General features: G+C 39.0%; 1 protein-coding gene across 1 annotated transcript in view; it reads right to left on the bottom strand.

Annotated features, from left to right (window-relative positions):
* NCKAP5 (NCK associated protein 5) overlaps positions 1 to 24,259 on the bottom strand; it is a 350,376-nt gene that overhangs the window by 38,641 nt on the left and 287,476 nt on the right. The window contains exons 12-14 of the mRNA XM_085320938.1: positions 19,992 to 23,839; positions 19,120 to 19,297; positions 14,680 to 14,758 (exon numbers count right to left, since the gene is read on the bottom strand). Coding sequence (XP_085177064.1) covers positions 14,680 to 14,758; positions 19,120 to 19,297; positions 19,992 to 23,839 — 4,105 coding nt within the window. The remainder of the gene's footprint in view (positions 1 to 14,679; positions 14,759 to 19,119; positions 19,298 to 19,991; positions 23,840 to 24,259) is intronic.

Here is a 24,259-nt window from a genome sequence, read left to right as displayed (position 1 = left end):
CCAGCACAAAACAGAAACACGTGGACCTAGACTTCCTCGGGCTAATCGCTACACTGATGCTTGCAAAATAGGGCATTATTCAAAATGGACAATGGAGCAAAAGCTCTCTCACTTTTAGATTACGCACACCAAAGTCCTTCTAGTGTTGGACTTCAGCAAAGTAATGTTGAGACCYAGCACATTTCTAAGACATTTCATGGATTTCATATAATAGAAGTCACAAAGTGGTGGTATAGCTTTTAAATGCAGCTTCTTATACATGCTTCTTCAATAATGTGAAAGGATACTTTCACCAAGTAAAATGTATGTAATGTAACAAACCTTTAACTGAGTAACCTGAGAGTATTTCAAAATACATAAAATATAAATAGCAAATAGTGAAGATTCACATTCTATTAAAGTTGCTTTATGTTGTGTCTTAAAAGGAGTTCCACAGATGTGTAGTCTATTCATAAATAGCAATACCTATCATMCTTTACAAAAGGACCCAGTTAAACTCTTTAAAGTTCTTATGTTCACCTACCATTATTTGGTCCACCTAGTTAAAACTGTTATTTTTATTACAATACTTAAAATACCCATAAAAATATTTACAGAAATGACAGGATCCAAAATTTTATCCATAGGACTAAAATAAAAAGGTCTTGATCAGCAATTCTGCTAGGCAAATATTCTGTCTTAAGTACAAATATAATCTAATTCAAAATGACTGGCAATTCACCCACTTCAAACTAAACATAATAAGAGGAGACAGCGCTGGACTTCCAGATACAGGGAAGGAGTTACAGTTCTGGAACTGCAGGTCCTAACATGTTACAAGGAAAGTTTTGCCTCTCTGCCATCCTGTGCTATGACAGACTGAAGATGACCAGCTGTCGGTGGTGCCGTGGAGCCAGTGAATATTTCTAGTAGTATCTCCATCATCTCAGCAGGTCCCAGTCTGGTGGACCCGCAAAGTTGCTTGTGCAAACCCACTGATGGAGACCTGATGCAATTACTGCAAATAGAGATTATCTCCGACACAAACTAACAGTTTCTATATTAGGGTACTAAAGCTACAGAAACCTGTGCATTTACTTAGCTTTGATGGCCAATCCTTCTTAAACATTTAAAATAAACAGCAACAAAAAAAGACAATTGTATTTTAGCTCACAGGTAGCTCTGCTTAAGAAACTTTCTTTCTGCACAATCATAGTAAAGCAGAGGGAGGTAATTTCTTTCAAAGCAGCATCCTGCTTCATGAACAACATGAAATTCTCCCTTGTGCTCCCACTACAGCTGGCTGGATATCTTCCTTACATAAATTTTCAAGTTTTGGCCTAAAATACTCCATATGATTGACACAAATTTCATCTGAAGCTTCTGAATAACAACCAGAGTTTTCTACAGAAAGCAGACATTTTCAAGAAAAAAAAAATCCATCAAAAATAGTTCTGCATCCTGAACAGTTTCACTGGGAAATTTCCAACATGCTCTTTTCAGAACTGCAGGCTCACAAAAGCCTTCAGAGAAGGTTCTGAGAGGGATATAATATTAAATGGGCTTTCCGCAAGAAGAATCACTGGTAAGACAGTAAAAATAAAAGGGCATTATTCCAGTCAGTAGCAGAATAAACAAAAATACTCTAACAAAATGATCTTTCTTTGCATTAAAAAGTTCCAAGAGTTTCTATTGAAGATTAAACTGACACATGGAACAGAGGATATGTAATTGCATCTTCTGACACACAAAGGGAGTACTATTTTTGTAGTATTTTGAAACATGCCAAATTATTAATTAATGCATTTTCTTTTTTTCATAATAATATGTCAATGCAAATAGGTCTCTGAAGAATTGTTTTTTCAGTTAATAAACATCTTTAAGCTACATGTGGCACTGGCAGGAAGAACTTAAACTACAGATGGCAGAACAGATCTCTTTATTTGCACATCCTTCTCTTCATCTGCAATGCTAAAGCAACCACAAAAAAGAGTGTATTTCTGCCAAATCAATGTCAATTTTAAAGCAGATTATTCCTTCTGGGTTTACACCATCATTTGATCCAATTAGTCAAAGATGAACGCATTAGTTCATCCTACCTGGGTCTGAAGTGTAATCAGTACGCACAACTAAAAAACCCCTAAGGTTTATCCTAGGTAAAACCATAAAAGACAGAAGTTTTCACCGCTCTGATTCTCTCACAGGTATTGCACTAATGAAAAGAAATTATTTCTAATGTATAGTAGGGAAGGGTAAATGGGAGGAGGACTATATAGCATATTTTCAAATAACTAATCTAAATGTGAGCTTGACCCAATTCATGGCTTCTTAAATCTGGGACTAGAGTTGAGGCCTATTTATAATAGCAACACCAGTAATMAAACACTATAAACATAGACTTTACCTATCTATTCACGGTTCTGTCTACCGCTTCTTCCTACTCAAGCTTTTTYTGGCAAACATCACTAACTTCAACAGGGCATTTGTCCCAGACCCTGACAACCATCATCCTGCTGTTCTCTATGACCACAGTCTCATCTTTGACATGGATTCTGTGAGTTGGAACACACAACCATTGCCTATTTTAATTCACATCCCTCCTTAAAATACAATTCTGCCTCAAAGTAAAAAGATTAATTTTCATTATCTGTGAACACTAATAATCCTGTACTCCACTTTGACAGTTTATTGATTYTTTTTGCAATATGTACTTCCCATGTCCCCCCAGGCTTTAAAGCCCTTCCCTGCATACCTGTTAAGCTGGCAAGCTACTTGGAAAAGGGATGTTACAGAGAACAAACGTATAAATGGGTTGGAAAAGGAATTAGAATAATTCTTGAAATTTTCTATTTCATTTCCACCAGTGCCTATTAAATACAAAGGTCTCTGTGCAGCCTCCAGCAAGGGAAGTCCCACAACTCATGAATGCTGTAATGATCTCTCCCTATTAGAGTTATATTCGCTTCCTAAAAATCTACTCGTTGTTCTCAGGAAACAGAACACTAGAAATAGATGCCTTTTTAACCTACTAAAAAAGAAATACTGAGACTTCTAATTGATGTGAAGAGAAAATTTAAGCTCTGTGTAAAAGGCTGTTAAATGCAGTCCAGCTGCAGACAGGGTGCCAATGAGGCYAGCCCAGAAATAATTCTGAGAGGCATCCCTCTTTTCTGGCTGTATGTCTTTTTGGTTTTACTCTTCACTGGCCAATCATCCTTAGAGATTTGCAACTATCTTTTAAGAATTCCTAACAAATGAGTAAAAGTTGAGAAGAAAGAGAAATTTTCACATCTGAAGTGAGGGGTGAATCCAAGATAAGCAACAGATCTCTGCAGCAATGGAGAGAGGTGGCTATGCCAGACATTTCCCTTGTTCAGAGTGTAATAGCAAAGCCTGAGAAAGAATAGCCTCCTATTTCCCTTAGTGTCCTGAAATGAAAAGATTGGGAGCCCATGATTTGATTACCAACTCTCCAAGGAACGCGGAACCGAGGATTACTCACTCAGGGCAGGCAMGGATGGGGCCTTTCTGGGTAACCATGGCCCCATCTCCTTCTTCATGCCTCAAGTCTTCATACTAAAACAAAGAGCTAATCCCACCTCCCCACTACACAGCAGCACCATAAGGATGAAGAACCTGGGAGTTTGGCAGTCGGGATATTACCACCCTGCCATCATGTTAATGAATGATGCTGGTGTAGAAATACCTGAACTCACATTAATCTAGTTAAATTTAGTCTGGGAGTATCTCCATTAGACTGCAGTTACAAAAGAGATGGGGTCCAACTGAGCATCCCAGATACACGGGCTGCAGATGGTGCCCAAGGRAATATTTGCTGCCGGTATTATTTGCCACTTCTATTCAGGGTTTGTGTTTGCTGCTGATGCATTTGAAGCATTTAAGGATAAAGGAGTGGAAGCACTGATGTACCTGCTCTTAAGCAAATCTCTCATAAATTGGAGTGTAGTTTCACTCACATTGTGACACCTCTTTTGATTTTCTATTCCCAACAGACAGGACTAGTGATAGCGCTTAAGCATAAATGCTATCTCTAGCAAACACGGACCAATTTATATGCGCACTGGTAGCTCTGGGTTTTGCAAATGCACAAGAGAACAAACTATGTTTATTTTAGTAATGTCACTGCTTTTTGTTTATTAGTATAAAACAAGACTGAAATTAAAGCCACATGAATATTAAATAAGGCTTTAAATAATTAATTTTTAGTTCTGCCCTGCAGATGGCTTTACTTAACAGTACTAGTAATAAACAGTCACATATATACAGGCACACCTGAAACTGAGTGATTTTATTTCTTAATTAATGAAGCGAAAATTCATTAACACAGTGAGCACAGAGCGCTTTGAGTGACTTTTAGCTGAACTATATAATCTGTGCATTTCATAYCCAAGCTCCTCCAGACTGGCTGAATCACTCTGAAACGAACTGTGGGGAAGCAGTTGGTAAGAAACAATGATAATTTAAAGCCAGAACATTGAACAGTGATTTTTTTCAGAAAGAGTATTTTCTTGCAATTAAAAATGCATACGGTATTACTTGGTTTTTCAAAAACACTGTTAGAATGAGCATTTTGAAACATCATGCTGGACCTCTTTGCCTGTCAAACTTAGGAGGTAGGTAAATTATTCACTGTACATATACATGTTTTTTTTTTTTTCTTTTCCTCACAGTGGACTGTCCAAACATTGAGAAATTGTCAGGTTCACCCAGTATAAAAACAATGCATTAACTGTATAGTCATTACTTCTTCATTAAAGTGATTTTTTTTTAAAGAGCATATTGTTCTATGATATGCTATGATGAGTAATTGCATAATTAAATGACAACAGCTCAGGACTCAGACTGAAGACATGAAACAAAGCTCCTCAAACTCAATTAGAAGTGGTAAAGACAGTAACAGAATTAAGAATAGGCATGTTATCCTCAGAGTATGGATTTAGTAACGCATACATCAATTAAAAATGTATTATTCCTATACCACTGAAATAGAATTCATARTTCAACTGAAAACGTGCTTTTCATCAAAATTCTCCTAAATATCACTGCAGAAAAGGAGTATAAAGTCAGCATGAACACAACTGTAACAACTTTCAAATAGCTGAACACACACTCATTCAAAACGCTTTGCACAGTTTGCTCAGCTCTACTTCAGCTATACAAATTATAGTTAACAGGAAAGGCATGACTGAAGCTCCATACAGAAATGTCTACAGACGGTCCTAGCCTGAAGCAAAAAACATGTAAAGTAGAAAAGTGTTGCAAATATGAGAAATCATATTGATATAGAGCATACTGGCATTCACTATCCTACAGGAAGTATAATAATCAGGTACAGTCCTGATTTGAGAGATAAAAATGAGTATAGACTGAGCCAGGTGTAAAGTAGTGTAAATCAACCTAGCAGCATTAAGGGCTGAAGAACCCGGCCGTCTTGTTTAATTGACATTTTAAGCCTGAATGAGGCCTGCAGAGTCTCCCTATGTTGAATACTAAATAGACTATAATTTATACAAAATGTATAGAGAACCATGCTGCTTCTCATTCTAGTTATACCGTTTGGTATTTCTGCGTGAACAAACGTAATGACAAAGAATGAAATAAATGAAAATCATTGTGGCTAATAAGGAAGTGTTGATCCGAAACATTAATACTCCCCACAGAAAGATGACAGCTAGGCAGTAGGCTGCAATGGTGCTGCAGAAGAATGGACAATTAGACAAGTGCTATGAATACTATCTGTTAAAATACAAAGAAATGATTTGTCTTTGCCAGACTGTGAGGAAGGTAAACTGACATAAATTAGGAGACACTAATGGATGTTAGTTTCTTATTATTCACATTGGCAAGGTTCTCCATCATCTTCGAGCCACGCAAGTAGCAATTACAAAAATACACAGGAAGTTTCACTCTTCTTATCACAGACTCCTTCAGACTATCATTCCAAAATTAATCCCTGCAGAAATAGCCAAACGCCAAACGAGTGAAGAGCACGGTACAGCAACAGGATTTATCTAGTGGCCCAAACTGTCATAATGCTGCTCCTCCTGCAGATCTCTCCAGGCTGCACAGTACCTGTTCCCCTTCTCCAATCCGCTCCTAAAAATGCATGGGAATAAAACTCTACCAAAAAGATGCGGAGCTACTTAGCAAAAGGAGAGAATATTCAGTCAGCTTTACAAACCGCTGTAACTGTGACAGGCTGTTTCTGATGGGCAAGCGCTCTAATGGTTTGGGCTCTATCAGTAACTGAGGCATCGCAGACCACTGCCCAACATCGCCCTGGAAGGCCACTCATCAGCAGGACCATATCACATCTTCAGGGATGGCAATATTGTAGCAGAAGAACACAGGGCTACTCGAAGTTGTGTAAAGCATCCCAAAGAATAGGCAAAGTCTTGGACCGATGTAGAACAATAACCTTGGAGATATTCAGAACCTGATTAATGAAGTCCCTGAACACAAGGAGGTTGGACTAGAGACTTCTGGAGGTGCCTTCCAACCCACAGGATTCTGGGGCATGCTTCTGCCTACACATTGCCTGTTGTTCTTGCAATGCCTACTGATTATTAAACAACATTTTCCTTTAGTTTCTTATTTCAACTAGTCCCATTCAGAACAGTAAGTAAATGGACAGACCGCAGTCATTTCAATTTCAGTGGTACAGAAGAAGAAGGAAGGGAAGTTTTCTGAAGCACAAAAGAAAGAGGGAAAAACAGCGCTTAATAGTTGTATTAAAGTGTAAACGCTTTGGGCAAATTAGATGAGGACAAGAAATGCCATAAAGTTTTAACCTAGGGAATAAAATAAGCAAGACTGCACTGAAGTGGATGAGGAAAGGAAGGGGAAAAGTATAACGCTTCTGGAGGTAATGTCACTTGATATTTATGATTTCTGCTTAGAAGCATAGCTGGACATATAATTAACACATGTATATAGCTCACTTGCGTAAGACAACATAACAGTGCCTCTTCTGAGTGCTCGGCCAGTGTCCTGTGTCCTGGAGGCACCCCAAGCTAAAGGCATTGATGGAGACATTTGGAGTGAAAGTACCAATCCAGTTGTTTTCTACCCAACCTGCTCTGTCCTGCTGGCACAACTYCACCATCCCAAGCACAGTGAGACCCTGATGGATGAGGAGTTTGTGAGCACCTCTCTCTTCCAATCCAGTTATGGCAGTGGAAGTTGCGACTTTTCTTCTGATGAACAAGTCTGAACTGTGATGATGCTAGAGCCAAGCAGCTTATTTTTACTATTTATTAATTCATCATTCCTTTAGCAATTGGGAACCTGCTCCTTTGAGTTTACATCCAAGCTGGTTAGACACAGAGTGAGCAAGTCATTAAGTCGCTTGCTATGTTAAAGCCCCATTTCAAAATTGCAGCCCAGGAAACACACTTCCTAAAGTAACCCAGTCATTGCCTACAGATTTAAGACCTAATTCTGCCTCCACATGCACACAGAGCTTTAGAAAAGAGATTCATAAAAAATCTGRTACTTATTGCAACTTGTATCAAAACATAACATTTTCCAATATGCAGATTCCAGTTAGCAAAACACTCAAGTTGGAAACCTATTCACTGCTAACTGGTTTTGGCTGACTGCTTTTACAGACAGCAACCTCACGCTCACTTGCAGAGACCTCTACGTCTTTAGCATAGCTTTACTGGGTGATGATAGGGAAGATAAAACAAACATTTTTACTTATCTGATCTTGTGTAAATGAAAGAATCAACTGTTATATCAGTGATAAGATGATTACTAAATGGTTCTTCTCCACTTCTATCAATAGCCTGATGAAAGGAATTAACACTGACAGTGATAAGTTGTTTTCTCAGGCATTAAGATTTCATGACAAGTGAGAATTTCTTTAGCAGTCAAAAGACATAAGACATTTTATCAGTTGAATATTGCTCTTCATTAAATGCATTAGAGGCGTCCAAGGATTTGCCTGACATTTAAGCAACTTCTGGATTACCCTTTTGCCTCTCCACAGTAATGTGGATCACCTCTCTTTACTGAATGCACAGGCTGTAATGCAGATCAATTTGTTCACCATCTTCCCTCTGTCACTTATTCTGTTACATTTACCTCAGCAATTCATTACAGACCTCACCTAATCTGTCTCCAGGTTTTCAGGGTTCTTTAACGCAAAAGTGTTTGCTCAAATATGTCAAGCTTAATGGACATGTTTTAGGATGACGCATGTCAGACTTAATGTATTTACCACATTAATCAGGCTTGCTTCCTTCACATCTATTTCCATTCCCTGAGAATGAGAAAACCTGAACTAAGTAATTATTTACTTAGTCCTCCAGTAAAAACTCAAATACTTTTGGTAGCTACAAAATGGCAAATGAAACTAAGCCTTCTGTTTGAGAGAGGGGGTGTCTGGTATTTGTTCTCTTATTGGAAGCCTGATAAAAGCTTATTAAGCGAGCAGATAAACTGCTGTTGTTTTCAACAAGCTCTGGAACAGGCTTTTGGATAAGCCAGATAACTAAGCAGTAAGAGTATGTGTATGTGTATCCAATGATACTTTCAAAAACAACATTTAAAATACACTTTTCTAGCTCCAGTGTACTTCAGATTTAGATTTCAGAAATAAATTGAGCCTATCCATGAGAAAAAAGACAGATGACACTGAAGCAAAGATTCTCGGATTAGAAATGGTATCAGTATGGAAGCAAAAAAGCAGACTCTATATCATGGTCTAGATTTAGGGGAGTCACATAATCCTGATCAGCAGTGCTGGGACACGACACACGCAATAAAAATCAGAGTGACCACSAGTTTTAAATGATGCAGGTCAAAAACCACGAGGGAAAAGGTGACAAGAGTGCTGCAAGTCATCACAGTCCTTTGGTCTCGTGTCTTTGTCCCACAGTGAAAATTAAGGCTGCTAGATGTAACTCTTGCACAAAGATGACTGCTAAATCACTTTTGCTCCGTTCATGTCCTTCACCTCCCCTATAACTCTGAGCTTGATGGTGAGTTCAATTCAGTTTAATAGCACATGCATATACTCAAACCACACCTGCAGCACGTGTTGCCTCTTGCTCACATGGCAAGAGAAAAGTATGTATACCAACGGGTACTGGACCTAATTCCTGCACAGTGGAACTAAGGTTGTAACAGTAGAAGGCTTTGGCAGTATATATGGGTATTTGTGGGAAAAACATATGGAAGAACTGTAAGGACAAAAGGAATCAGCGATAAATGAGTTTAGCTGGGGTACTACAGAGAATGTAGGTTCTTCTCCTCATCGAAAAATCTGCTTATAAGTTTTTTTTATTATCATATATATAGTTTTATAGTAACGCTACAGGGTGCCACATAAAACAGTATCAGAATACACAGATAAGGCTATCATCTTTAGTATTTTGATACCTCAATACAAATAATTATAATGCTGACATTTCATTTTAAGTCAAACCCACTTACAKCTACAGCACTTTTTATGTCATACATTTGCTATCAGTATATCTGCAAAATTGCTATCACGCTGCAAGCAACTTATCTATAAAACCTGCTGTCAAGGACGTTCCTGTTTGCTACTGAAAATGTAGCTTGATCACTTGTCTTCTTTCCTGCATATAAAGCTGCAAGGGGTGGACTCTAACACACAGCACAACACACAGCATATCAAGACCACTTCCTCTCTGGAACGCTAAGAATCCACAGCATTCAAACCAAAGTTCTCTAAAGAAGAGAAACCTCTAAAAAGTTGCTTGAAAGACAGTCCTTCCTTCTTCTGACCCCATTGCCTTTAAATTAAACTGCAAAAGCCTTCTGCAAGGTTGCTCTTGGAAAGTAGAAAAAAATGATGATAAAGGCTGCTCTAAGGTAGATGATTATCAGGAACTTTAATGGAATTGAGCACTGGGCTACAGCAGAACTACAAAAGCATCCCTTGACCTCAGTGGGTATTTCTGTTCAGCACAAAGCAGCTAAACTTTTAATGTTGCTTTTATAGTGTGGATGACCAACCCTCCATCCACTTCGAGACTTTTCAAAACCCTTTAAAGTATCTGCAGGCTTTTCCTCTTTATTATAGAAACACCAGTATCTGTCAGGTTCCCGTTTAGTGCTGGATGAATCAATTCTGAGCAACTGACCTGAACCTCTGGCCAAAACCTGACAAAAATTAGACTCAACTCTTTCTTCAGAAGTTTCAAAAATTCTGACCACATTTATCCTCATAATTTTTACCTGCCTCATTTCATCTGAAATACTCAACACAAACAATATGAGTCAGTGCCACAGTTAACTCCTTTCCAAGAACTGTGAATCCTTCTACCAGCCCTGCTTGCCTCAGGGAATTAACTCCCCATATAACTGCAATAGGTAGTATCTTGTGCTTCCACCAGACCAGCTAATACCAACAGCACCCAGAAGTATTCTGGACATTAACTGCCAATTCTTGCATTATCAAGATGTGCTCTGTATCGTGMCCTCAGTGCTAAAGCAAACTAGATTTTTTTTTTAATTCATTTTTACCAGTAATGTAATTCTGAGTACCCAGAGGACAAAACTACCTGCAGAGCAATCCCTGATGTTTAAAGCTCAGTATGATTTTATTAAAGAATGAAATTGGCCCTTTAGTTCAATCAGTGGCATATTAAAGATAACATTTGAAAGCAAAGAAGCTACCAGTTCAATGACAGAATTATTTTAGATGAACTGTYTAAGCTTTCATGTATTCCTTGAACTTCAGTGCTTTTGGCCAGAGGTATTTGCTTGAATCATTTAGGAATTGCTGAGGATAGAATGACCACTGGAAATCTTGTATGTGAATAAAGATATTTACACACAGAAATATCCAGGAAAAAAAAAAAACAAAAACTTTTCCTCAATGTTTAAAACTCAGTATAAATTTAAGAGTAGACTTCAAAGCTTCTTATAATTTTTTTGGCCAATGGGAAATTCAAGACGATGCCAACATTGACAATTCTACTGTTTTGGGGAGAATGAAATACTTTTCCGTTTTAAAATGTACACTTTTTAATGTTACATGGGAATAATATTGTTAGGAGCTTGRCATACTGTCTGTGGTGTGGGTTTCACATCCCATTTTTACTGACATTTGTATCATCTTTGCTATCCCTTTCACAAGGCTTCAAAAATCATCAGAAAATGATGGTAGGACATGGCCATGGCCACTTAGATTAGCTCCCAGCAATTCGGCCTGCCAGCACTATCAAGTTAGCATTGCAACTGGGGATGTTGCAATCAGGTCTTTTTACATTACCTTCTGTCAGAAGATACGGTGCTGCACGACTGCTCTGTCATGCATCTGTTTTGCCAGGGCCTGATTTGGCATCCTCGCTGACACTCCAGCAAAAACATTCAGAGTATATCTTATTTTTCTTTAAAAATATTTAAAAATGTATCAAATATGTGCTAAAGCACAAAATAGCAGTAAACRCTTACTATATAAATGATCGTGTGTTCCTGAGATACAAGAAGGGAAATTTTGTATTACTGTGTATTCTGTAATCTTTCAGTTTAGCAAATCTAAAGAGTCAGCAAAAGAGTTTAGATTACCAAATGATAATAAGTTTAAAAACAGCAACTGACAGTTTACACATGTTTTTGTTTAACAAACCCAGGAGCATGTCATCATTAGAAAGTGATGAACCAGCATTGTCATACATGGTACCAACTTCGAAGGCTGTTCAGTATTAAGTATCTTGTTTATCAGCTAACTCAGCAGATTTGATACCAGTTTAGGTATTTTTACACTGAAAACTACACCAACAATTGTCTTTTCTATGCACTCTTTACCATAATACATAAAATCTTCCTTGCWTAATCATAGCTTTTTAACATCTTCTACAGATTCACACTTTTAGAACAAAAACAGTAGAAGCAGCTCTTTGAAGTACAGCTGCGAAACCATAATGAGCTTTGTTTTTCCAAAATGACTGTTATGATGATGAAGAATGCAAATGTGTAAGAAATGGACATGCTGTCCCGTGAAACTTCCAGGACTTCAGAGATGCTCCTCTTCTGCAAGAACCATCAACACTGGGAAATAGTTCCACGAAACCAACGGACCAGAAGCCTACACCAGAAATGACCTGATCAGAGGATATAGCAACTGCCCTCCTTCATCAGCCTCAGGACTCGTCTCCCTATCACGTGTTTGACAGCAGTGAAGTAATAGCATTTGCAGAGTTATCCTTCCTCTCTTATCCCCTTCCTGCTTCTGCCAACCAGTCGCTTAGGAGCTCGTAACAACAAAAGCTGAATTTGGCTTTCACATCGCAGTGAATGCTCCTCACCAACAGACTCTTCGCAAGCTTCACAAGATCCTCCTTGTGCTTGGCTTTGACTGAAAATCCCAAGATGATGTGGGAAACATTCCAAATTAAAGTTTCTCAAAGCTGCACAGAGTTTCAGTCTTGGGAGAAAAAAAATCATTATTTTCCTGTGAAAATCTTCGTAACAGAAAAATCCCAGAACCTCTGAAAAGGAAGTTGGGATGCAAATCCGAACCAAACCTAGTATCCTAGGCTATTCACAAAGAAAAAGGCTGAGATACATCAGCAAAAATAAAAAATGTAAGAAAAACTATACCCTGACATAYAAAACACAGTGCGATACTGATTGAGGAGTATTCGGGAAGTGCACTTCCCGAATGAGAACCGTGCTTCTCATTTCCTGGCCTTGTGCGTGTCCTGCTGATGTAAGCAGCAGCTGACATACTCTGCATTAGGAATCAGTGTGCTAACACTAACAAATCTGTTTAGACATCTATTACTTTTATTGTGCCAATATCACCCATAGTACATAATGTACACAGCCCATAGTACATCATCAGAGAGTTTCCYGGCACAAACCAATAGACTTGCACAGCAAAATCCATGAGTTAATTCTAACAAGGCAGAACAGGGATGGCTGGGATCCTCTATTGAGCCTTTAAGAGATGATATTGTCCGGAGAAAAGACGCTGCTTTTGTAATTTTTACCTCCTGACATAACTCAGATGACGGAGAGGTCCTTGTAAGAATATAGGAGTTTCCTAAAGGCAGCACTGTCTGGCTCCTCTGCAGTGCTGCATACCGTGGACTTACATAGATCTGAGCCACAGACCTACCAGTCACTCTATTCATATCCATGAACACTGCAAAATGGGGAATAAAAGGGTCTTTTCTTTGTGAAAAGGGATTTTAGTGCACAGGAGGACTGGATCCATGCTGAAGGAACTCACCCAGCTAACTGAGGCATAACTGGGAACCCAAGGCATAATGGAAGTTCGACTCCGGGGAACACCAGCCACCCCGCTCCAATGCCACTGTGTCCTGCCAGAGACTCAGATTCGGTGCACGTGGGAGGACTAAAAGATTAACGCCCTCAAAACCCAGCAGCACAACATATTACAGGCCCCACTGACAAAGTAATACATCAAAATATATAGTGATTAGATTTCAGCCATGAGCATCAATTACACTGAGGAACACCAAGGAAGCACTGGAGTCTTTTCAGGACAAGGCTCTGCAAATAGCTGTTTTTTCTGGTTCAGTAGCTGGATTGAAAAATTAAATGCAAACATTTCACATCAACTCAAAGCAGAAGTTTTCAGAATCTGGGGAGGAAGGGGGGGAGRTGGGGATAGGAAAATAATTCTTTCAGGCTGAGGAAAAATCACCTTAAACAGTGCTAAGTGAGTTGTTTCATTTTGTTTTGGGCAATTTTTAATAACACAAGGAAAGGCCTTTACACCGAGTACGGATCCAGTATTTCATTTTTTAATGCCCACCCAGTCACAGAATTCCCCTTTTTAAAGCACTGCACTGCATTATTGAAAGTTCTTGTTTAGTTACTGCAGTGGAGCCAAATCATGGCTGGGGGGCTACAGAGGGGAGACTTTACAAACACCTTCTGCTTACTTGCAGAGCTGCAAGGGTGACAGCCAGCATTTATCTGGYGGAATTTGGGACTGGAAGGGATATGCAAGCCATAGAACACTGCCAATATTTTCCTACCCCAAAGAGAAGTATGTTTCAGCACAATTACTCCCTTCAGCCCCGCCTGCTAGGCTGACGGACTTCTGCTTTGTGCTCCATTGCCTAGTAGGTATTTTAGCAAGTACTGAAAGTTCACCTTTGGTTAAAAACCAGTACATGCCAATCAAGAAGCAGGACTGCCGTGCTGCCCTTCCCAAAAGCATATGGCAAGGGCAACTTTATTTATTTGCATCAATACCTTTAAGGTCTACCTCTCYTCTGAATAGCCACCTAGTTTGCTACTCATTCTGGGTTAGGTTGTCATTGCAATTATTCTACTGTTCAGAATTTTACTCTGCCATTTGGCTGCATATGGAGTTAAATCAAGGCCAGACGGCAGCATTACAGAATACCAGTATTGCTCTCGCAGAAAGCATCATGCACAACCACCCTAAAGTCAGGGAACTGTATGCAACCCACKAGCTCTGGAGACTGAGATGGTCTTTCACAGCCAGCTTCCAAAGTCCTGCTATGAAGTATCACTTTGCTCCAAGATAGGTAACAGTATGCACATACCTTSTATATAGTTGGTAAAATCTGGCTATCCCTGAACAGTGCTAAATGAATGCTAAAAGACATTATGTAAGCAAACAAATAAATGAGGATTAAACATTTTTTTTTCCAAGAACTGAGACAGCAATAAAATCCAGTGAAAAATATAATTTTGTACCTATCACATGACTCTGACATGTAGTCCTGGCCATGGTGTCCTCCTCTTCTTCTTGCAGGTTTTCTGTGACTACTTTAGCCTGTACATAGTACAACAAAAGTGAAGAACATCTGAGATTCTGTTTRTGTTGTTTCATCAGAACTAGAGAATATTTTTTCAGAAACAAATCAGGGTATTGTTACAGAGCTACTAGGAGTGGAAGTTTACAGCTTGTCTCGTTCTACARATGACACCTGAGGATAATAATTTTAACTTCATTAGAAGTCACAATATGCAGCAGTCAAAAAAAATTCCTTGGAAGACACAGTTCCTGAAAAGTCTTCTCCTAYCTTTTGTTTTTAAATAAGAAATTATACATAGGTCTCATGACCTCATATTTGTTTCTCTCCAGAAATATCATGTTCCACATTCTGTGCTAAAAAAAGGTGAATTTAATATGTGATGCAGGATCTCTTCAATTCAGTCTGCAATCACTTAACTTCAGTATCTCTGTTTCCACCCCTACTAAAAAGCATTTTATTAGCTAAACAGAAATTAAAACTTAATTTAAGAATGCAGTGCACACTAAGAGCCCTTATTTCAAGCACTTTACATCTGCTTCCAGTGTTATTTTAACCCACTTAGATCTTTGTTTTTTTGGATGAATGCATATTTTTGCTTTGTTCCTTCGCATTCCTGTTTTCTAAAGCGCATAYGTAAAGCGAGTATCTTCCTAACATACAGCGAAACCCCACCTCCATTATATACCCTCAGTGGCCAAAATTCAAACACAGGGACATGTTTTTGTGCCAAGTCAATACATACGAATCAAAGAGGAATGAAGATACTTTCAAGGTCTGAGAGTAAGAAAGCCATCCCCGCAGGAAACATTACTTTCAATCTCTCAGATCTTTTAAATTATTTGTTAATCACACTCAGCTGTTTTAAACCACTTACAGCAACTGGTTGATTTTGTTTATATTCAAAATAAMCTTAAATACATTTTGTAATATAAAACAGAGGGATTTATCATCATTTGACTGACTCTAATATCTTTGATCATAGTAGATATTCTGCTTGTCTAGCTTACACAAGGAGTCCTGTTGACCTCTTGTGACTAGCCTCAGTAAGTCGGGAAAGATTTGCTCTCCATATTTATAAAAGGTCATTTACAATCTCTTAATCCTAGAGATTTGATTACATCTTTTTTCTTCTGAAATGAGGCTCTTCAGGCTATAGAAGATGAAGAGGAGAATATGTGATCATTTGGCATCAAATTACGGGTAAAACAATTTTTCACATTTGCAGACTGCATGGCGGTCTGTGCCTTGCTACTGATGTGACATTTCACAATATTAGGATAGATTTCCGGGTATTCTCCAAACACACAGACTGCAGACAGAGCGGGCTATACAGAACTCCTGGTGTCTTGATTTTGGTGCCACTCTTCCACCTCACAAAGTAAAAGCCCCCGGCTTTTCTAAATTACACTGGGCTGTAATAAAATCACAAAGATGAAATGAAGCAGTACAGCACAAAAATGACTGCATCTCACCTTAAGCTCCAGTCAAGGACATTAAAAAATACTGGAGAATGTGGAATATCCTTGGTGTGGGCTAAAGGATTGTGTATTTCTGTTGGCTGGCCTTTAAAACAAAGTGGTTTTTGGATGAACACTAATGGGACATATATCCCTTTGAAGGTGAATGCAAAAGGCCACCACTGGTGGAACGCTGCTTTTTCCATACATTCAGTAGCAGTCAAGCAATAATGCTCTTYGCATGAACAAAAATGGTGCATACGTTACAGTGTAATTGTGCTCCAAGTCTTTACCTGGTACCTCACAAGAGAAGATACCTGATTGTCAAAAATTAAACATGTAACAGAGAAACCTTCTAGAAAATTAATATTAAAAATGTTATGGCCAGGATTCAAAGAACCAGTAAATATATGATATGCAGTTTTGAAATACATTGGTTTCTACACTGACCCTTATCACTGAATGCATTTACATTGTTCACAGAAGAAAAGGAATCCTCTTAGTTCAAGGCTTTTCAGAAGATTTACACTGTTTTCTCCAAAAGCATTCATTTTGTCTTTTTATAACGAAAAAAAAGCACAATGGGCCGTGATACCACATGCTACTATTTTCAGTCACTGATACCTCCCGATCCTTTGCAATATGCTTCAAAGTAAGGAGACAAAAAAACTAACTGAAAATGATAGTAATAAGATGCATGAACTTTGAATTTGAAGACTTTCCATTGTTCTTCTTGTACAACCTTTTGGAGACAAAATCTTACATATTGTGGAACCCTGTAGTATAGCTCTTTCATATATTAGCCTTAAGAACTGTGAGCATATGCTTGTATTCTCTTCAYTCTAAATGTCCGCAGCCTTTTGGCATTAGGTATTTCTTTTAGGAATTAGATGCAACAAAAATATAACATAAAACTCGCAAAGGCAATGTGTAAAATATAATTCAATCTTCAAAACCAATATAGGAAATAATCTGATTTCCAGTTTAACAAAAAAGTGAATGGTGTAGGCTAGGTAATGCCTTTTCCCTACGACTAAGTTGTCCCTAAAAGCTAAACAGAATAATTAGCACCCCCCCCCATTATTTATGTATATCAAGAACAATCTTTGTACTTCTCTGATAAGATGAAGTATGTTTCTGGATGATATACCTGAAGTTCTAAACAACTATTACTGTTGCAAATAGAAAGACTTTGCAACATGACAGACAGAAAGTACAGCAAATTACTGCAGCATTAGAAAATAAGTTAAAAAGAAATTCTAGGAGCAACGAGAAGAGCTTTTTGTACTTCTGTACAGCAAAGATATACCCTAAGCTGTCAGGACCATATTAAATGGGGCATAGTTAACTGAGTGGCTCTGATAAGGGGCTGTGCTTTGCTATCGGAGTTCTAGATCAGTTGGATTGAATTTCCTGCATATTGCACATTTCCAGACTTTCATTCTCTCTCCTTCCTTTCAGTGACACTACAAGGACAGCTTTAGATATGCTTATAATTTGTGGTTTTATAATGCAGGGGACATCTACATTTTCAAAGAAGAGACGATACCACAGTCAGAAGGAAGAAGTTTTCCAACATATTCACTCTGCATATGCTCCCCGTAAGTTTTGCAAAAATGACCTTGCGGATGTCTTAGTAAAGATATTGTTTGTGTGAAAGTAAGAAAAAAYATTGCCTGAAGTTTCAATCGTGTATGATACTGTAACTTTAAGCACCCTAAATACCAATACTAAGCTACTAGCTTTTCAAATTCCCACTGTGAAGCCTTTTGAAAGATGTTTCACCCTTGAAACACCTCCCAAATAAATAATTACTTTGTATTTCAAATTCTCTCAAGTGAAATTATTGCACGTGCAGTAGTTCAATGACTCACTTTTATCAGAACAACAAAGGTAACAGCCTCAACTTACTGTCCAGATATAAACTTGGCACAAGTCTTCAAATTATTTTGTGAAACTTATGATTATTGTTAATAATAATCATAACAACATGGTCAAGATCGCTATCAGGAATGAGGAAAGAATGTTGGTGAAGTTGAATCACAAAAGTTCAAGTTAAAGTGTCTCTGTTCTCCTGGTGCTTTTTAAAACACCATTGGAAGGGCTGCTGCTAGACAAGAAATAGCTCACTAAATTTTAAGGTTAATAATTAAAAGCTTCACAAGGAAGGGCACCTGTTCAGTGTGACTTTAGGTTACAGTYGTCACAGTCTGAGACTCCGGGTGCACATTTTTCAAAAAGCACAAACGTTAACTATCCACATAACCCTTCAAGAACCAGAATCCAGCAGCTAACCGAAAAAAACTATCTTTCTTCTGAATTGCAACATTCCTACTTGCTAGGTAAATTAAAGTATCAGTTATAGTTAGTACCATATTGAAGCTTAAAGCTAACTACAAGGCATTAACAGGGAGATTTTCCAGGGTACAGAGAGAGTCAGGGACCAATATATACTTTTGCCTTTGAAAGCTTCCCTCTTTTGTGACAAATACCCCCAAATGTGGCCAGATACTTTGCCTTTTCCTCACCACCACTGCATTTCTTAGGTTTAATGATTTCAGTAATGTTCAGAGGAATGCTCAACAGTGGCATGCAATTTTCAGAGAAAGGAGAAAAAAGGGAAAAACAGAGAATGGTCCTATTATTTCACTGTACCGCAGTATGATTATGGCATCATTGTGCATATATTTCCCCCGAAATTGAACTGCCAGCAGAAGCAGTAGGATCTTCACGACTAGCTGTATAATCTGGCCTACCGTGGAGCTGCCAACTTCTGTATTAATTCATCGTTCTCCAGCTACACACAATCTTTTCTATCATATATAAACAGTTATTATCCTGTTTGCCTGTACTGGCAATAAAGAACACATCCAGAAGTTAAAAAGAAGGTAATATTGTTTTTCAGGTACTAAAGCACTTACCAGGGTCTGATTCTGCATTTCCATATCAGCTTTTGTTTTGCTGTTTTTCTTGTGGTTTCCTTGAGAGCTGACGGAATTGTTGTGAAGAGAGGAGCCCTGGGAGCTGCCCTTCGACACACTCCTGTAGGAAACATTATTTGATCCACTTTCTGTCTGCTGAGCTGCTTTCTTATCAACTCTGCAGGTAGAGAGTGATTCCTCTGATAAATTACATTGCCCTTCTTCAATCACTCCACTTTCCCATTCCTTTAATGTTTAAAGTAACCTCTCTGTATCTTTCTGTCTCTAGACCTTTGAGTGATAAATGTTTCTAACTAGCCTTGATCAAATCTGTCACTGGCAATTTCAGGCAGTATATCAATTTACTCTCTCACATGTAATGATTTATTTTATATTTGGGATTGCCGTGGGGCAAACATGAAAACGCTGTACAGTAATTGTTAAGTTTTTGTGTGACCTGAGGTTTTGGTAGCTCTAAATGTAATTAATTCTGACTAGTTACCAAATACATGTTTGCTGGCTATAATAAATGAAAATGGAATACATTAAAACATGTACCTAATTATCCACTATTTTTTTCACACCATCTGTCTAGACTCTTGATTTCTGAAATCATTTGAATTTCTATCAACTTGGATGTAACTTGCCACTCTTTAATTTCAAAGACCATTGGTTTGGCTAACAAAGTAACATGAACAAAGCTATCAACTCATTCTTAACATTCAGGACTTCTTTAAAGTCCTGACAATACCAAATGTTTTCTGCCAGGCAGTCTCAGTCTAAAAGCAACAGACACTGAACCCAGTGTCTGAGGATGCCAGCAAAGCTACCATGTGCAATGCCACCTGCCAAATTGTCTCCCAGAGTTTTACCTGTTCAAAAGCTCTTTCATAAAACTGTCTTTTGGGGAGTACGCAGCTATGGTGGAACTCTTGGCTTGTTCACACCCAGGCTGGCCAGGAATGTCTTGTGAAGCTTTCATATTTCTGCTCTTCAAAACATCATCTAAACTGTCACTGTTGTCTGCTTTCCTGTTAACTTCATTTTCCATTTCACAGTGTTGTTCAGTTTTCTTTTTTTCCTTTTTTTTCTCTAATCTTGCCTGCTTAATTCCAAACCCAGAGACTTTTGCTTCTTTTTTCTCAATCTTTGTTTTAGGAACGTCAGTCTTCCTGCTACTCAGCGCTGGCAGTTTACTCTTCCGAAAGCCAAACCAGCTTGCTAGAGAGGGCCCAGTCTTTTGCTTAGTCTCTGCAGTGGGAGATTTGCTTTGTCCCTGACCCTTCTGCACATTTTCTTGGATGCATAACATGACTTTCTCTTCTATTGTAGGTTGTAGAGCAGGTGAACTCAAAACACCGGTAACCTTCTCAGAGGCTTCTGCTAACTGTAAAGACATTTGCTGTCTTTGTAACTTCATTGCTTCAAGTTTCTGAGGACACTGTATCACATCCATATTCCGAAAGGACGAAATTTGCTCAGAAGAAACAGCAGCTGATGCCTCAAATTCCAGTTCTGCTTGGAGAACACTTTTTTTATTCAGAGGTTTGTGTTTAAAATTTTCACTGCTTTTCTCACCCAGGACAGATAGACTATGTGCATCTTTCTGAGCAAGTGGTTTGTTTCCATCGCATTTTGAAACGCTGTGAAACAAGTCTAGTCTTGGAGGTGATCTGAACGGCAGTTTGCTTGGGCTTCCATGCTGGCTGCTGCAATTACTCGTATTTCCCAGAGAACTTTGCCTGGAATGAGAATTTTCTGTGGCTTTAGGAACAGCTGAAGGAGTCTCAGAYGTTGTCGCAGAGCTGGGAACAGCCCTGATTTGAAGTCCTTCCATGGCTGAGTTCTGCCTTGTTAGAGAATTTCCTCTGTCGGAGGTGTTTGTAATAATCTGAGTCCGTACTTTCCCAGGACCTTCCGCCACGAGGGCAGATGGCTTTTCCCCTGTGTGAATGCTAAAACTCTGGCTACGTGCTTTCGCTCCATTCATGCCCAGAGCCGGTTTCAAGTGCGACTTGTTGCCAGAAGAAACAGATCTCTTAACTGATTTGTTTTCTAATCCATCTACTTTGTCAGCCATCAAGTTGAAGTTCTCACATGAATGAGGTGATGCTGCATCCATACCAAGTCCTGCAGTACAATTATCTTTTATTTCAATTTCAGACTTAGAGTCTTTTAATTCAGTGTCCGCTGCRCCTCCAGTGCTTATATATCTAGATTCATCCTGCTTGTACTTACTTGGACTCACATTGCTTTTGGAAGCTGCATTCATACTGTCTTTTTCCTGCTTCCCTGGTACGGTAGAGCTCTTCCGGAGAAGTTGGGGCGATCTGACAAATAATTTCAGTCCTGCAGGGCGACGAGCTTTCATCCCTTTCTCATTAGAGTTTTGGGCAGAATTTGCAGCATCATTACCATGAAACTGTGTTGACAACGGGGAATTGTTTACCTGAGATAGCAAAGGCTCGCTTGTGCTCGCTGTGTGACGCTGGGAGGATGCAGGCAGAATGTTTGGCATCTTTTGTAGCTGATCTATCCCACTGTCACTGGAAGTATCTTTCTTGCTAGAATATGCGCCTGGTGAAGAAGTTGTTTCCAATGATGAACAATCTAGAGAAAAAGACCTGACTGTTTGAAAATCTGTGTTGGAAAAATCACGACTCCTGTAGAGAGCCAGCTGATTAGGGGYTTTGGGGCAAACTTGCTTTGCGGGAACTTTGGAAAGTCCTTGGCACGTGCTATGGGGTTGCTGAGATACGCATTTATTTCGCATAATTGCTTCTGCATTTTCCTGACGGTAAGATAATTCAATTTTGGCCCCAGAAGATACATTTTTTGCTTGCATTTCATGACTAGATTGATTATGAAAGCCAGAGTTCACAGTCCCTTTTAAYGGTGATGATTTAAGTAAATTTTTTGCTGTTTCGCTGGAACTAGCTACTCCTAACTTTACGGATACAGGTGGTGAATGAGCATAATTAGGCCTAACTAGCAGTGAAGTTGACCTGCCTGGAGGAAGGGGTGGTGATGGTGATCGGGCATCTGCAGTTGCTGCATTGCAATGAGTATCTCTGGTGGGAGGTTCTCCATAGTCACTGGACTCTATAAGGTGCTGAGGCAACAGTGGTGATCCTGGACTCTTTGGATTTTTCATCCCATCACTTCTYCCTGGAAGCTTTGGGCCAGGCAGAGGGTGGGCAGAGGGCTTTGGGAGCTGAAAGGTGACTTTTGAGTCAAAATTGCGAGGTGGACTTTGTGCTTTTTTGAATCTGGAAAGCTTTACAGGTGGCAGAGCAGGTGATTTTTCAAGGGTTGCAGGGCCCACTGATGTAGTTACAGGTGTCTCCTCACTCTCGGTCACTGCGTTTTTTGGGGGAGAAAATTTCCCTCTGCTGGGTATTTTAGTCAGGTTTGGATTTTGACTGATTCCTGCAGGCACAGGGGAGCTGGGGCTGGCCTTGTATGATATATCATACACTGGCTTCACTAGCTTTTGTCGTTGACCATTTTGTAATATCGCTTTCCCACAGCGTGAAGATTCACTGCAGGTCATGGGGACAACTGTGTTTTTATTCCCTACGTTTTCTTCAGGAGACCTTTTCTTCGTTTCATYTTCAGGTCTTTCTAAAGCAGGGTACTTTCTAACATTGGTTCCTGTCTGCAAATTAGCTATTCCCTGAGGTATGAGTTCAGTATATTCTGCACTGGACCTAGTTTGTGGCTGGTCGATTGAAATTTCATTTCTTGTTACAGTGACAACTCCAGTTTGATGTGAGCTGAATTCAATAGGCTCACCATCCTCAGCATCAAATATTACAGTAATGCACTCTTCAGAAGAGGTCTTCTTTATAACTTTTTGCTGTTTAACAAAATTACACGTCTTTGGCCTAATATCTGAGTGAGCAGAGCGCTGTTTGTCCTCTCCGTCAGTATAAACAAACTGAGAACTCTCCGTCAGTACAACCACATCAGCGTCCTTTGTGTACTTCTCAGGAAAAGGAGCTGCTAACAAATCTGATGGACTTTTCTCATCACTGCTTTCTATGTGTAATTCATCCAAGACTTCATTGTCATCAGTATCTGAAAGCTGAAAATTAAGGTCCTTCCAGCCTATGTTAACAAGGCTTTGATCTAACTGTAACTCAGGCAACTCTGCTTTACTGCACGATTTTACTTGTGCCTGAAATCCACTGACAAAACTTGTCAATTTTTCAGGTCTTTCTTTTGAATTAAAATATGCGCTTCTTTCAGGCAAAGGCTTCCTGTCAGGGTCCCAATCAAACAGACTGTCAGAAACACTGTGAGTTAATTTGTTACAACAGATCTTGCAGTCCTTGCTTGGTACTTCCTGCAGCAGCAGCAAAGATGAAGCATTGTCATCTATGTCATCATGTGAATCTGAATCATAAGAGAAAGTTTTGCTATGTTCAATGCAAATATTTCCTATTTCCATTGGCTGACAATGAGTCTGTTCTTTATGGCTGCCACATTTAACTCCAGGGGAATATATTCCTTCATTGGAGTTCATGCAATCTTTGTAACCCCATTTTGATATTACTGAAGGTGACTCAAGTAATATTTTTTGTTTCTGTAATTTCTTCAGCCCTTGTAAGATATGGTTTTCCTTGATACGAGTTGGAGGTAGATCATCTGCAGGACTTGAGAGGTTGCTCGGTAGTGAAGAACCAATACTTATTCTTTTATCCCAGGTTACGGATGACTGTTAAGACAAAATAAAACTCATGTATTACTCAGAAGTGCTAGTAAACATTTTAGTAAAGAGATTTAGGAATTGCATGGGGCATTATGTTTCATCCATTAGCAATGTTCTTCCTTAACAAAGGATTTCATAGTGCTGTGAAGGATGCAGTGCACCTAAAACCTCCAAGAACAATATGAATGGAGGGATTAGGAGAAGAACAACAGATTGACAAAGACAGAAGAAATATCAGAATGAGGAAACTGTGAGCAAATGGGAGTGACAAAGGAATTGTAAAAAAATAAAATAAAAGGGAAACAGTGAGAGGGAAGGAGACACGGAAAGAGAACTCACTGGATGTAGTGACAACTGTTTTAAATATATAGGAGAAAAGAAAAAAAGCTTTCAAAAACAGTCAGCCATTCAATTAATTTTGTGTCA

This window comes from Rhea americana, unplaced genomic scaffold (assembly GCF_003343005.1).
Source record: "Rhea americana isolate MKP2758 unplaced genomic scaffold, rheAme1 scaffold_67, whole genome shotgun sequence".
NCBI lineage: Eukaryota > Metazoa > Chordata > Aves > Rheiformes > Rheidae > Rhea > Rhea americana.
This window is presented reverse-complemented; position numbering and strand designations above follow the sequence as displayed.